The sequence below is a fragment of the Bombus fervidus genome, chromosome 11 (assembly GCF_041682495.2).
Source record: "Bombus fervidus isolate BK054 chromosome 11, iyBomFerv1, whole genome shotgun sequence".
Lineage (NCBI taxonomy): Eukaryota > Metazoa > Arthropoda > Insecta > Hymenoptera > Apidae > Bombus > Bombus fervidus.
Window position 1 is genome coordinate 4,557,898 of NC_091527.1, and position 16,531 is coordinate 4,574,428.

Here is a 16,531-nt window from a genome sequence, read left to right on the forward strand (position 1 = left end):
GAGTCTATTGACAGCAAAAATTTACAAAATCTCCCCTGTCTCACTTATCTCCACAACAACATTTTGAAACATCGCCAAACCCTAAAACTCTTCACGCACTCGAAAAGAACGCTATCATCCTCCGCTAATGAAAACAAGTAGAAAGAATCTCTTGACATTAGGAACAGACGAAGACGTTGCTTCGTAACCTACACAGAAGTTGTAATAAGCTTACCAGGTAGGCGTCGCGCGTCGGTGTGGAGAACAGGAGCAGAGGGGCTCGCAGGCCGTTCACCCGGGCCAGGCTCGGTTATCGGCTCGCACGCACCGCACTGTCCCGGTTGTTCTCCACCCGGTGACCAGCGCGACAGAAAAAACGCGGCGAATACAAAACCGCGACGCGTGTCGTCGCGCAAGATAAAGATAATAGGTCGGCGGCAGAAAGTTCGATGGTTGTAAGCGCGATAGGCCGCCACCGTGGAAAAGCTTCACTCAGATAAGGATAATCGTGCCTTTTATTTCGCTTTTCGCGCAACTATATTTAGAGTGGCTAACCTAGGTTAATCGCGTCCTCGTCTCGGGAGAAACTGGTAGCGGGGCACATATTCGTCGCGTAATCGGGTTTGGAAAATAGCTTGGAAATTTTAGTCGTGAAAGCTGAAAACGATGATTCGCTTAAACTTATTGCTAATTTGTTTTCGTCGATATACGTATATATTTATATACATATATTTAGTTATTTTGAAGCCGGAATTATAATTGAATTTGATCTTTAACTCTTTATTCGAGGGAGTACGAAATTCTTTGGCTTTCTAAAAATGCCAAGTGAAGATTTCAAGATACTGATCGTAATGAAAAACATAGCGTTTCCTAGTGTGCACGTGAATCGGTATAAAAGATTCGAAGACAATTAGATGCATCTTAGTTGCGTCACACTGACTGACGTCATTCGTACGGGATATTTGTGACGAAAATCGCAAATATTCGGATTCGAGAAACGATTTCTTAAAATTAAGATTATATTTAAACCATATAACACTGTCAACGTCGTGTAATTATAAACTCATTATTTCCCTGTTTGTCTAGGACCGATTAAAAAAAAAACATCACGTTAATTATAAGCGACGTTACCGTAATTATATCTTAATATATGAAGATTAGAGACTTCTTAAGAAAATAATCAGTAAAACCATTTGCACACGCGCTGTGGCCATGATCGAATTCTGATACACTTTTTACAATCGGTCGTTGATAAATCAATATGTTATTAGAACTGTCAATATACCTACGTCAAATTATTCAAATCGATACAATAACAATTTGTAATAATACTCCGGTCTGAACGCAGATTCTCCGCCTATGGGTTCAAGTATCACCTGGAGTCACCAATTAGCACGTCGCAGCGTCGCGAGGATGACAGAATCACATACATCAACAAGGGACAATTCTATGGGATCACGTTGGACTACGTTCCTGATCCGGACAAGCCAACTCTAAAGGCTGGGCAAACAGTTAAGGTAATGCTGAGCAACATTTAAAAAGAAATTTTGTATCTTTGATATTTACCATAAATCTGTCATCAATTACGTAGGTAATCATAATTACCGAATAATAGAATCATAATTATTCGTTATTTCCGGTTCTACTTTGAAAACTTTAATTTTCAATCAGTTAATCGGTCACTTCAGAATGATGTAAGCTTAATTGGCAGAATAAAAATGTAATCAGAGCAGGCTGTAATTATGAGATAACGCGACGTTTTCGCTTAGCGATAAACGATAATGGTATAAAGGCAGCTATGTCATTAGGTGCAGATGGATTACATGTGCATGTAATGTTTCGAAGGTAAAAAGGAAGATTACATATAATTAAAAAAAAAAATTGAAATAAAAATGTTACGTGACGCTGGTAAAAACAAACATTGACTAACAAAAAGACACACGCGCCTTTGATTGCGAACGTTTCAAAGTTAACAATCGCCCTCTAGCGTTCACCATAATGGCGGCGCACAGGAAACATCATGATACGTGGCGCCAAAAAACCCGCGACTCTAAAGTATAACATGACACGTATGGAATATACACGATCTATAATATCGTCACGCGAAACGCAGTGGTATTGCTCTTAAATCGCATTAGGACTGCGCATAGCATTACGCTTTGACTCCTACGAGAGATAGAATTCGCGTAGCTCGTCGAGAATCGAAAGAAGAAGTCGGACGAGGTCGTTTGTTCTCGCGACTCTAATTGGCAGCATGGCGCACCGTTAGCAATTTCCATTCTGATAAAGCTGCCGATTCTTTTCTCTCCCGCCCCCTTACTCTACCTCTTTCGCTAGAAGTTACGACTTCCTCGTTAATTGCTAATCGAGAGTCTAGCCGTTCGTAGTAAGTCGAGCAAACTAGCTACGTACGAACATCTACACACGCGAACAGGGAGCCGTGAGTACAAATTCACCTCTTATCCATTCGCTTCCCCTCTACGTTACTCTTTACTATTTCACTTTATTTGCACTTACGTACAACCTCGTCGCTATCCTTTTCTCCTGCTACACTCCAATCCACTCCTGCACCGTTGTTTTTCCTCTCTGCTATCTCTGTCAATGTCCAGTGGCGATCAGCCTGCCCTCTGCTTTCTCTGTCTCGTACAACTTCGTTTTCCTTGTTGCACTGTCTCTCTTGTTCTTGCTCTTATCCATGCACTTCGTATACTGTATACCATTCGTTATGTTTAAAACTCAATTTCAACTTCGAATGTGATTCGATGTTTAAAGCTCCTGAGTCTTGAATCTTGATAGATTTTTTGAGTTCTTGGAGCTTCAAGAGTTTTGCCAGATTTCAGAGTTTTAAAAGATCGATACTAAATTTTTTGCATGAAGGGAAGAGGAATGTGACAAGTCACATTGTAAGTGTTTCATAAAAGCAATTTTTAAACTCAATATGTCATAATAAGACGGCCACGAAATTGTCAAAACTTCAAGGCCAACCGACACACAGAAGTTCAAAAGTTTCAAGTACCAAACCATGTTCAAAGTGATTTGAATCTTTCGCGACATATACATATTCAGAACAATGCAAAATATTCCAAAATGCATTACAAACTATGTATGTATATAGTTTCTATTAACATGCCTTGTCTTGCTTTCGCAGACCGATTTCTTTCGTATCGAACACTTTCTCCATCTTTCTTTACGATGTAAATTTTACGCTAACCTCAGTCCACCGATAAACTTGTATTTCCTCGACGAGCGCATTTCTTCGCCCATTCACCCGAATCACGAAAAATCTCTACCGGCGGCGTCGCTAGCGAACACGAGTGCCCACCGGTCTGCGCAGTGAAGCGTGCTTCTGTCGCGGCAGCCGATGTCACGCTCACGTGAAGCCTGCGTTATCATTGGCGGCTGAGCAACGCTGATTTTTCATCAGCCAAACCCCCGACAGATACACCGTCGAACGATTGCCTGATTCTAAATTATTTGTCGGCAATCTGTACGCGGCGCACGGTACAAACGTTAACCCGCGAAAACGGCCCGGGGACACATGTTGTAAACTGGTCCGCGAAGGTTAACGTTATCTGATCTCGTGGTTTAAACGGCGGGACAATAAGGAACTGGACAAACACGCGATAGAGGTCTCTATTTACCCGCACCGGTCACGCACACTCCACAATGTCCTCTATTGTAAATTCGATGATAACATTCTCTTAAATCTCTGTAGTTCAATAACGTTTATTTTATTATTTTTCGTTAAAATCTCGAAATCTTTCTCTCTTTCTCCTGTTCTATATCCTTATATCGAGCATTCTCTATTCCAATATTGATGTAATTGTTGGAATATTCGAGAATCTACGAAACTCAAGATCATTGAATCTTACGGCAGTCACTTTTTAATCAATTCTTCGACAAAAATGACTACAGTCGCAAAGATTCAAATTCTCTATATAGCCCCACAACCGAGAAAAGTATTAACCGTCTTACATGTCTCTCTCTCTTGAATTAATCACGATGAACTCGCCAAATGCTTTCTATCTTAGTTTACTACGCAATGTTTAACACTCAATAAAACTCTCTCGCGCCCTCAAGCTATAATCTCGTATACCGAAACGTTATACCCATAATTACAGTGACGCGACGCATTATAAACGATCGAAGACCACCATATTAATCGAAAGATGGCGTCGTTCGATTAGTCGCTTGATAGCAGACGCGAATGGTGCAAAAGAATGGCGGCAAAATTGTCTCTCTATGTCTTTCTCAATTAATCAAAGTAATTGCACCTCACGCGTTCGTTACATTTTTACCAATGAATCACGACCGCTCGGCTAGACACGTTACCGACGGAAAAACGTCGAGAACAAGGTTATCTTGGGATACACGGTCGTTTATTGGGAATTAGCAGTGTCGAATGGTGCAATTTATGCTACTGGATTATACGGTACGCCGTGATTTATACACACGTTTCTGTATGCGCGCGGTCGTTCGCTCGAGCGTGTCCTCATGTCGCGCGAACGATGCCACGCTCACGCGAATTTCGCGTGCCGCGCGACCGATGCGTCAGCAGATTCCGCGACGGTGTTCCGTTACCGACCGAGTATTGTCTCGTCACCCGACGGATCATTGTGGACAAATGATAACCGGGAGACGCGTCATGCTCGTCATTATGCGTACAATTTGAAAAATCTCCCACAACGAGCCACAACCGCTCATTGTAGCGTATCTATGTCGGAATCTATAATCTGCGTTACATAATTATACGCTACCGTATAATTTATGATCCGTGTAATCACGTGTGCGCTCGAGCCCACTTCTGCATAACACCAACGAGAATCTAAAATTCTGAATTTTCGATTGACTTTTTCGCGAATTATTTCCTTTATGTGTATATCGTGTCATGTAATTTTTTAATTTTTTTGCACTTATAAATTTTCTATATTTAATTTTAATGTAACGCGATGATATTCACTTTTAGTGTAATATAAAGACCAGCTGAAAAATAACAGGGGTAGTTCTATATCTTTACATGTCGAAATAGTGAAGAAGAGATGAAATAAATACGTATTTTTGTTCCGAGCTTCAAATTATAGTCACTTTTGTGCTCGCACGGTGTTTCTGTATGCTTATCCCTGCGCCAAGCGTCCATAACGACCACCTTCTGTCTTAATGTGAGGCCGCTCACACCTGATCATTATTACCGCCAGTTCCGTGCCTATTTAGATCTCTAGATATCAAGTGTTGGTTGTAAACAGATCAGTGATTTCGCCTCGCACTATTCGAGCCTGTCAAATGGAATTGCGGAACACGATAATAGATAGAATTATATACTAAATTTATCTAAAACAAAGAAAAAGAAACATGTGAAAATAGTCATTGAAAAAAGATGCCTACTTTATTCTAATCCTTAAATTCTATCCTCAGAGTAGTCGCAATAAAGAAACAGGTATTGCAAGAGTTAGTAAAATGTAACGGCGAAAAAGTTGTTTAACCCGTTGCTGAAAAAAGATAAGAAAGACAAAAGTAAACGCGTCAGCGGAAGCCATTCATCTGCCCTTATAGTATCTCGCTTAATAAAGTACTTACAGTGTTTTCTTGATGTTTTGTCGCGCAGAGCGTGGTAATGTTGATGTTCCGAGAAGAGAAGAGCCCAGAAGACGAGATTAAGGCGTGGCAATTCTGGCACGGAAGGCAACATTCTGTCAAGCAACGTATTCTCGATGCTGGTAAGTAAAGCGTGCAGAATCACCGAGTTTTCAGTCATCATTAAAACCAACCTCATGAACAAATAACCCAGCAGCGTACCGGCCATTCCAATTACCTCCTAATCAGTTCGCGCATTCATCAAACGAAAAATAAATCTCACGCTATAATAACATTGTTGCATTGCATAATTTACATATGTCGTTTGATATTTTTTGCGCAAGCCGCTCGATAGTGGGATCGCCTCGAGGTTGGTAAGATTAAATTACAAAACCATACCTATCGTTGATCATACCCGTGTAGTATCTACGTACGTAGAATCGAAAAGAAAACGAAAATCACGCGCCCTTTCGAGGCATCGTAGAATGATTTGCAACTCTGACAACAATCTACACCATTACAGACACGAAGAACAGCGTGGGACTGGTGGGCTGCATAGAGGAAGTTGCACACAATGCGATCGCCGTTTATTGGAACCCACTCGAATCCTCGGCGAAGGTACGAGAGAGTCCTTCATCATTCATTAAAGAGATTCCATTTGCATTTAACGATCTATGGGAGACTTAAATGGAGCTGTGCTTATTCATGCACCGCAACAATCATACGATACGATAAAGGTCTCTGTATTTTATCCGAATGATTTTCATGTACTCTCTACGTTGCAGATCAACGTGGCGGTACAGTGTCTCAGCACCGACTTCTCCAGTCAAAAAGGTGTAAAAGGTTTGCCTCTGCACATCCAGGTGGATACGTACGAGGAACCGCCACCCCACGCTCACACGTACACCCCACCCTCGCATCGTGGGTATTGCCAGATCAAAGTGTTCTGCGATAAGGTACCCAGTTTTTTTTCTCTTCTTACACTTTCGAGTCTCGTTACGTTGTTTAATCGACGATTCGAACAAAATTACGAGAACCAACTGATCTCATGAATCATCCTGGTGTTATTTACGCACAGGGAGCTGAAAGGAAGACTCGCGACGAGGAGAGGAGAGCAGCAAAGAGGAAGATGACGGCCACCGGTAGGAAAAAGCTGGACGAGCTCTACCATTCCGTCACGGAACGCAGCGAATTCTACTCCATGGTCGATCTTCACAAACCTCCCGTCCTCTTCTCGCCACCGGCGGAACATACCATAGACAAGGTACTCGTCGAGACTTCTGATTGGATAGAAGCTGAAGGAACTGTTTACAAATAACTGTTTGTCCTACCTTTTATCTGCTCCTCTTTTTGTATTTGAAATTATGTATGTAGATACGAACATGACAAGCATGCTTTTTTCAAAAAATTAATAGTCTATTAAGAAAATATTGTATCTAGTTTGCAAACACCTTTTCGTTTTACCATAATGCAAAGCATTGCTTTGACGTCTCGAACATTAATACCTTCACGGACACCCACACACAGTTTACCACGCGATCGCTACGCCAACGGAAGCCGTGAACGTGTTACTTGTTCGAGCCCGAGGCCTCGAAAATCGGCAAGAATTGTAATAGCTTGCAATTGGCTTTGAACGCGAACAAAAACGAAACTAACGAAATTACTCAGTGAAAAGCAGCCCCAGATATGTCTGCGTAGTATCCACCACAATCCTCTGCTCTCAACACCGCCAAAATTCTCCACTAATCGCAACTTTTAAATCGCCATAACAAAAACCGTAACAGTTTCCGGGAACGAGCCAAAAAATTAGCCAACCATTCAACACCTTAGGCAAATATAGAATTCTTTGAACTTGAAATTAGTAAAAACTTATAAACGCTTGATAGGAGATAAAACTAGTTCATTCAACTGCTATAAAAAGTGGTTAAGAAAACAAATACATACCTTGTTTTGCGAAAACGATGGATACAATATAGACAATGTGACAATTTATAGTGAAAGATAAAATTATTTGTACACGATTGAAATGTAGAAATAAAACAAATATTTTCTATATTATTAAATTCCAATATATGTAACTGTATATGGTACACAGACGCTTACAGTAATAAACGTATACAAAAACAAAAGTTAATCCGTAGGTACCAAATAACATCAAAGAAATATGTTGAAAAAATTTTGAAAGAGGACTGGAGAAATATAGAAACTGATTTCTTTACAAAATTAATATATTATCTATGCCCAATAGATTGTAGTCAATTGTTAGTCATAAACAGAAATCCACGGAATATTAACTATAATATTAATGGACATTAATTAATAGTACTATACAAATAGCTCTATTCTAACATCAAAATGTTACCACTATGTGAATCTTGTCTTATCAGGATTTAGCAAATAATTTAATTTACATTTCTTTGTGTACATTTGTTGCTATAAATTTCTTAATATACAGTTACATGTAATTCAATTTATTTAATGATATAGAATAGATACTTTTGTCTCTAAGTGTAGCTCGTATCACGGAAAGTAGCTCGTTCGAAAAGAGATAGAAAAAATATACAATATGTTTCTTGTTCCACGACAGTTCTCTACGATGGAGTTGTCGGGCTTCTATGGAGGTGGCGGCGGGGGCGGTGGCGATACAGACACATCGTCCCTGAGTAATGGCGAGGGCGGAGGATTGAAGGCAGGGGGCAGCAGCCCTTATCCTGCCTGCGGCAGACCAAGCTTGCCAGCCCTCAAGTTCCACAACCACTTTCCGCCCGACAATCTAACTAGCCTGCACGACAAGAAGGACTCCTTGCTGATGCAGGTACAGGAGCTTCAAGGCTCGGTGCTGCAGGGAGTGCAGCAAGCAGGTCTCGCTGGGACGGTGGTATCCGGAGTTGGGAATAGACTACATCTGCAACAGCAACCGCCCCATCTACGTCCAGCAGACGCCGAGGAACGAGTGATGCTGTACGTCCGCCAGGAGTCCGAGGACGTGTACACACCTTTGCACGTCACACCGCCGACCGTTCAGGGACTATTGAACGCTGTAAGAAATGTCAAGGATTTTTGTATGGAACACACATTACATTATCCAAGTAGCACCGACACTATCAGTTAAAACACACACGTAGATCGCTGCTCGTTGTCAGCCATTCCACGAATGAAAAAAATTCATCCTGATGAAACGCGAGAAGTTTAACCAAACGGGGTTTGCATTTGATTAATCGTACCATTAAGACGTATTAAAGGTCGTGGTGAATAGGTGATCTCAAGTTAAAGAGATACGTCGAGAATGTCGAATGAAAGTTGTCTCTCGACGAAGGTTTCTCTTTCCTGGAAATTGAGGTTCAGTTTCTTCGAAAATGAAGCTTCGAACGAGGTCGCTATAGTCTACTTTATTCTCGGCACACTTGTGCGACCAGGATTTTCAATAACTTGTCGTGGATACAGTGGAATGACTGAAGGATGAAAATACATACAATCGCCGACAGATAGCAATCGAAATACTTGCAAATCGTAACCATGTCGATCAACGTTGAAGCTCCTGCGGTGGACGCTCGGTCGGTTCCTAAAGGGCAGGAAAATGGTAGCGGCAAAATCACACAAGTACGCCGCGTACTCGCAGAAATGACAGCTAGGAACGTTGCATAAGTGAGCCACGTTAAGCCCGGGTGCGTTCGTGAGCGGCGATATCGCTCGTATTCGTTGTCTGTCTCTATTTATACCGACGAGTACGTTTCAAAACCGGCACGGTAACAAATCCTCGGGTAGAAAGCGACACACGGAACGTTTCGACGTTCGCGACGTAAACCGGCGATATCTTGACGTAGCCAATTTATCACATTTCCACGGAGCCATGTTCGATTTGACGCCTGTACCCCCGGTATGAATAATGAGTGATGCGCGAGAATAACACGAGATATACAAGATACACACCCATATGATATATATATATATATATATATATATATACATATATTATATAATATATAGATATAAATGTTAGCTATGCATGTAAGGGCATATTACACCATTTTATTAATACCTGTTGCACCGTTCCACTACGCTGATATTAATATTAATGCGCATGCATCACTCCTCCAAAATCCTTACAATAATTAATACGGACCGGGGCGCGGTGAATCACGCGCACGGATCATTAACCCCTGTGATCGCGAGATCGATGGTTTCGACGTTAGAGGTGCCGTTCTTTATATTTCTTTTTCTTTTTTTGTCTTTTTAACATTGTACATTATTGACCAACTGTACACGTTCGCAAGGTCACATTGTTGTAATAACGATGAGAAGTGGCAGAAGAAAAAAGTGGAAAAGAAAATCTATCTTTTACCGCGTCCTCCTTTCTCTCCGTAAATCGTACATTTGTCATTGCTTCTACAGAAGTAATTCCCTTTCTCCATAGCAAACCGATCATGCTAGCCAATAATTCCCGTTGAAATTGATCAATGTATTCCTTGATCTATGTACAGGAAACGGAAGATCGCAATTTTTTTCTATGTTTCTTACATTTCTTCTCTCTTTATTTTTTTTTTTTTTTTTTATTATTTTGTCTTCGCTTCCTTCATCCTTTATCTTGCCCATCAACTTTATTCTATCCCTGATATCTGTCGGTCTGTCCGTTTTCACTGAGCGTATCACGTCGTAATAAAAGAAAAAAAATTAAAAAAAAGAACCTCCTCGGTTATCGAGCACGAGTACCCAGACCGATGGTCCGCAAACACTGTCAAAATTCTAATGTTCTACTTTTTTCTATTTTACAGATTGAGTCAAAGTACAAAATTGCATCCTCGAGTATTAATAACCTCTATCGCAAAAACACAAAGGGGTAAGTTTAGTAGAGTGTCATCTTTACTTGCATGCACCGCCCACACAGTAGTGCATGCCATAACGGTGACATTGCCTGACTCTCTCCGATTGCCTGGTTTGCTAGTCTCTCCCTAACTTCCGGAATCGACACACCACCCTCTATACCTCCTATACAACGCATTTGATAATATTTTTCTATCTCTCTTTCTGTCTCTCTATCTATCTATCTAACTATCTATCTCTCTCGTCCGTATATTTCTCTGTCTTTTCCTATATTCGCTTCTTTTCTTGGTTGTCCTCACCACTCTGATCTTTGGTCGCTATTTATTATTTTATCTTTTTCTAACGTTGTTCACCACCATACCATTCGTTCATCCTGTAGAATCCTTGTCGTCGGCCACGCTGATTCAACGTCAGAGTACTCGTGTGTCTCCCTCGACTTCACCAGACTAATCCACTAATCTCTCTCGTGTCCTTTATTTTTCTTCTGTCACGACCGCTCACGCACGCCTGTCTGCTCGCTTCTCTAGACGCCTCGCCTTGTCTAGTGGACCAATGCATGCCTGTATACCTCTCAAACGCATCACGCACTTGGCTCGCTTGAGTCGCTGTGCTTCTCGTGTGCTCCTCTTATTTCATTCTCTCCTTTCTCTCTTTTTGGGTTACGTGATCTTTCCTTTTTACATGGAATAGCGTCTTGCTTGCTGTTTACTTTGGTTCACTCTTCGATGACTTTGGAACCATGGCGTTGATGCGGTCGACAGATTTGCCGATACTTTTTCTTCAGTGTAGAAAGTATCAAGCCTGTCGTACCACGAACGCGACCAAAGGCCCATTAACCGTACTCTGCTTAAAATATCAATCGTCACACGAAACGAAAACAAGCCCAGACAGAATGCGATAGAATTGTTTCCTGCCCCTCAACACGAAACACCAAAAGTAATCGAAATCTCTCGTTGTATCGCCGTATCACCCAATAATTTCATATTTCGCTGATTCTTTCAAACAACACCGTTTTTTTGTTTCGCCGTTTTATTTACCGTCGAATATCCTCCCTCGATTTTAAGCAGGGTAACCTCGAGTCACCTTGTTCCATCATTTCCACTATTTAATCATCCTTTTCTCCTCCTGTTACAGAATTACAGCGAAAATTGACGACGACATGATCCGATATTACGTGGACGAGGACCTGTTCCTCCTGGAGGTGACCCACTCCAGAGTAAACCCGGACCCGAGCAACGAGCGTAACTCAGCCAATCCTGGGTCGCCCGGTGACCCTGGTGATCCCGGGGAACCACCTGCCACAGCTGGATACGATGTCACCCTGATCGAGCTACCATCGTCGCCGGCGCACATAGCCCACTCGCCGCTCACGAATTCCGCGCATGCCCACGCGCACGTTCACGAGAGCGGCAACACGTGAACCGTCCGTGCCACCAAGTACGCAAGAAAAAAGGACGAAATAATGAAATTAAAATGAACAGAAATTATCGTACGTGACTCTCGTCGTTTTGCGTAAACAAGTCTGAGATGGACAAAAGCAGCCGTCGATGGTCGCGAGGAATCGTCGACCCGGTGCAATGTGAAAGGATAAATTGGACAGTTCGACGGGAGAAAGCTCTTCAGGGACCTGCGTTTGAGAAATCATTCGAAGATGGCGTTCGAGTGTGACTTAAGAATTGGAAGAAGAAATTGAAGTAGAAGACGAAGAAGAGGAAGATGTTTCGATCTAGTGGATGATAATCGCCACTTTACCCCACCAGTGCTTGTATTTAAGAAATAAGTTTGTAGAGGTTGGAGGAAGGTAGAGAAGAAAGGGAGAACAATAGCGTTTGGACGTGTAAATCGGACTGGTAGGCACGGAAAGGATACTCGGAATTGTTCTTCGTACCGTACAATGTAAATGTCAAAAGTAGAGAGGAACGTTCGTTAGTTGATAGTGACCGTCTTGTGCAACGTCTTGAACGATCTTGTCTGTTTTCATAACGATATACAGGTAGTTTCGCCGATGTAGAGAATTTCGTGGACACGGAGTGGTGTTTGGTCGATTGTACTTGATCTCGAAGAGATGACGAAGCTTTATTTACGATACCGTCTTTTCTCTTTTGTTTTTCGTAGAAATAGTTATGTCGATAACAAGGCTCTTTTTGGTCAGAGATAATCCATGAAAAGAAACGTACCTCGTGTGCACGAAATATGTAGCGATCGAACAGCCTGTATTCGCGTAAACGTCTTCGATACGAAGCACAAGATCGAAGCTAGAAAGTATATTCTCTAGCCATGCAAGGCAACTCGTTATTTTATATATATTTTTCTTTTTTGTTTGTTTTCACTTGTGAACAATTTATACCGATGGTTGTTAGCTTATAGAGTTGAAACGTTGCCGTCGTAGTTGAAACGCGATGGCTACATGTAAATCAATCAAAATTGATTTAAGAAATTCCCGCCCTATCCCCGTTAAATATTAAGTTATAGATTTATATATATATATATATATATACGTATGACGTATAAATGTATATGCAGAGAAAATGTCACTCTATTTTATCGTATCGTCGGTTTTAGAGTTTAAAGTCTTGTTTATACGTTTTTAAAAGAACCGATCGTCGGTGTTTCGACTGGTCGACGTACACGAAGCAAGCTTATTTTATACCAAGACTTGTACGTAGAGCTAAAGAAGTATAACTCTGAACGTCGCCATTCCAAGATAGACGGGTGCCATCGAGCATTTTAATCTCTTTATAATGTTAACGCTCATACAACGTTCAGCGATATTGTAAGTTCTGTCTGATTCTTGATTAGGATTCTCGAACAGACGCGATAGTGTCATATCCCATTCGAAGGTTAAAGACTCTTCTTTTGCATTTCCAGCATTCCAGGTTAGTCGAAGGAGCTCACCTTCTTCCATCAACTGTCCATCTTTTGTATCTCATGTGTTATTTATACCGAGTTAACCCGAGAATCCGAGTAGAGCCGTGTAATACATCGATTAAGGTATCCCTTAGGTACTTCGCTATCATTCCAGAAACCTCCTGAGTATCCCAGGATCCTTTGATATTATACAAAGAGCAAGTATTACTCTCACTGAAATACGTAATTTCTCTTTTCGTTTTTTATTTTTCGTTGAGATCGATCACGAAGAGAGATTGATAAATACACGTTTAGAAGATCAGTAGGTACGTTAAATATCCAATGGAATTGCCACGTCATTGCAACGAGCATTGCAATATTTAGAGTAGGTTAATATAGACGAATACGTTATATTGGTATCTGTAACGAGTTTCTTAAGAACATTCCTTCCTCGAACATTAAACAATCCTTTGAGAACAAGCCTCTATTTCAATATAACGAAATAGTTAAAATGAATATATTGATAAAATAAAAAGAAGGAATTCTAGAAAATATTTCAAAAGAGTATGTATTATGATCATGAATATATATGAATATTAGTTTTAATTCTTATGATTCAAGACTGTTTATAGAAATCGTTCTCAAAGGGTCCAGCTATTTATAACGTGTAATCCCCGTGAAACCCAAGTTTATCTTGATTATGGCAGGATACAGAATGTACACAATGAACATAATTAGTGACTCTAATCAATGCAACATCGTTGTCGTAGATCCAAAACAAGCGGCAAGATGTAAGAATTGTCAATAGCCTGTGGTTATGTATCGTTCTCTTTTTTTTTCTCCTTTTTTGTATTAAGGTGAAACAAGATTAACGTGCCACTGGTAAAAGCGAACACTGGTTTCGTCGTCACGTACATCGCGTGTTTTTTATTGTAAAACCACGCTCGTATACATGTACACATACACGCACACATCTACACACCCGCACATACACCGTTCATCTGCTATAAAAGTTATCGATAATTAGTTCACATTTAGGTTGGACTAGAGAGCATCGTGATCGCGACACACACCACTGTTATCCCTATTTTTGTTCTTGCATGAAACGACACAAAAACGAAGGGAGAAGGAAGAGATACTTAAATCATATACACACCCTATACATAATATCACGACGATATCAAAGCAAGGATCAAAATACGCTTGTAAAATGCATATTATTATACGAGTACTATATTTTGTTACATCTATTGCAAGGCAGCATATAGTTTGATATTATTAATATTATTTGATTTTATTGACTAGAGTTACATAATGCGTATATTATTATGATTATAATTATTATTATTATTATTATTTTTATACAAGGGATGCGTGTATTCATGGTGCGAGAATGAAAGTAAAGCTGACAGAGGGGTCGAAACACAGAGGAGAGAAAAATAATACGAGAGCGAAAGTGAAGATGAGAATGAATGGGAAGATTGATCAGTATGCCTGAAGAAGAGTGAGGAAAGAGGAAAAGAATCGTGTTTTACGATCAACGAAGATTGTTAGTGTTGCTCCATGACATTTTTTTATTCGTAATTGATATCTTCCCCCCAGCCCATCCCCTACACTCACATCAAACACCATAAACTTTACCCACCCTGAACCTTCGATCGCCCAAATATAATAACTTTCGTCATTTACAGATGGATCTCGCGAGGGATTCGTCGTGTGTGCCTACGAACGGTTTCGTCGATGAACGATTTTTATTACTATCGTATCATCCCTTATAATCCCTTACGTTTATTAATATTATTAATTAATGATATATCATGAAAGGCAACCGTGTTACAGTCACGAGAAGACCTCGATCGCTATCAAAACCAGTGAAAAAATGTTAAAGTTAGTGTAGAAAATTGGTTGTAAAATCGACAACTCTTTAAATCTCTTTTTCTCTCCGTGTTAACGTTAGGAACATTGCATGGTAGTATAGAAGCGAGTATGTGGTCTTCCCGTGATCGTTTCCCAGCCGTCTCGATATCGTACTTAAATGACGTAAACAACGATGCGAAACGAATCCACAAGCTTCGCCTTATTTGTTAGAAATGTACCCGTGTAAGAGGAGGAATGTTAAAAACCAGCCGATTTCGAACTGAGCGCGCGCAGTATACTGTTTTGTTAGAGGATCGTGAAGCCAGACAAGTTGCGGAACAGATAATGATGCGAGAATATCGAAATATAATAGCCGTTTTCGCGTTGTCTTGCCATCGTGAGATTGTGCCAGAGGTGATATTATATTACGCTGTTTATTGCAAACAATAAATATTATATTAGTACGTTTTATAAATTGTGCGTTTTTATTGTCCCTTGCGTGGAAGACCAAGATGGGGACTTTTAAAAAATATCTTCTCAAGATCGTGCAGGGCTACCTTAAGGTTATTTTGAAGATTCTTTAAAATTAATAGTTGCTAGAATATTATATCAAAATCAATTGAAGGCCACCGCAAAGCCAATCAAAATCAACTCAAGAAGATCTCCTCGAAGTCACTCAGGATTATCATCGAGCTTCTTCATTCCTTTTGAAAATCATCTCAAGGATTTTAAAGGTCGTCTAAGAGCATTCGAGGATCATTCCCAGATTGTTAAAGTTTATCTGAAGATCAATTCAATTCCTACGAGTTCAAGATTGTTTAAATGTTTGTTAAATAATTTGGTTAGTAAATAAACAAATTTGTGAACAAGTGCAACGTCCCGATTTTGGAAATAAAAGATATAATTTCATAATATTTGAACATAATTCTTGTTAATTTGCAGAATATTTTCCTCCTACCTTTGTGATCTCTTACTTCATCTCGAACAACACAGATCGGTATAAAGAAAAAGAGGATTACTATGAAAAGATATAAAGAACAAAGCGACAACCATAAATTTGGATAAGCAGAAAGTGTCAGATAATGCTTCGAAGTAATTTGCGGGCTTTTAGTGTCGGAATTTCAGGTGGTTCAAAGTTGTTTTTACATCATTCACTTACAAAAATTGAATTTCGTTAATGTATCACCCAGCAATTTTTGTTAATCGTCACATTATCTTAAAAAGAGTTTACGTGTATACCGTGATCAACACGACTTTATCCGATAAAATCTTACATTCTAGTCGTTGCCGCTTTAGACAGTAATAAGTCAAACATTTAACAGTTACGTATAATTTATAAAATTTACATAGGTTGGAAATACGATCCATAAATTTGATACCTTCTACTGAAACTCGAATACATGCGTTCTCGTCACCAGTCGTGAGAATATAGCATCTATGTGTAAACACTGTGACG

At 40.2% G+C, this 16,531-nt stretch overlaps 2 protein-coding genes across 6 annotated transcripts in view; one reads left to right on the forward strand and one right to left on the reverse strand.

Annotated features, from left to right (window-relative positions):
* Chn (zinc finger transcriptional factor charlatan) overlaps positions 1-4,077 on the reverse strand; it is a 266,952-nt gene extending 262,875 nt beyond the window's left edge. Inside the window, exon 1 of the mRNA XM_072013020.1 lies at positions 2,497-4,077. The gene's annotated coding sequence lies outside the window, so the exon portion shown is untranslated. The remainder of the gene's footprint in view (positions 1-2,496) is intronic.
* Grh (grainy head) overlaps positions 1-15,550 on the forward strand; it is a 162,750-nt gene extending 147,200 nt beyond the window's left edge. For 3 of the 5 annotated variants that reach the window (XM_072013008.1, XM_072013012.1, XM_072013009.1), the window contains exons 8-15: positions 1,328-1,496; positions 5,582-5,693; positions 6,074-6,168; positions 6,336-6,506; positions 6,629-6,814; positions 8,138-8,590; positions 10,323-10,387; positions 11,506-15,550. In XM_072013008.1, coding sequence (XP_071869109.1) covers positions 1,328-1,496; positions 5,582-5,693; positions 6,074-6,168; positions 6,336-6,506; positions 6,629-6,814; positions 8,138-8,590; positions 10,323-10,387; positions 11,506-11,791 — 1,537 coding nt within the window. In that variant the 3' untranslated portion in view covers positions 11,792-15,550. The remainder of the gene's footprint in view (positions 1-1,327; positions 1,497-5,581; positions 5,694-6,073; positions 6,169-6,335; positions 6,507-6,628; positions 6,815-8,137; positions 8,591-10,322; positions 10,388-11,505) is intronic. The other 2 variants (XM_072013010.1, XM_072013011.1) reach the window with 2 other exon arrangements.
* The last annotated feature ends 981 nt before the right edge of the window (positions 15,551-16,531 follow it).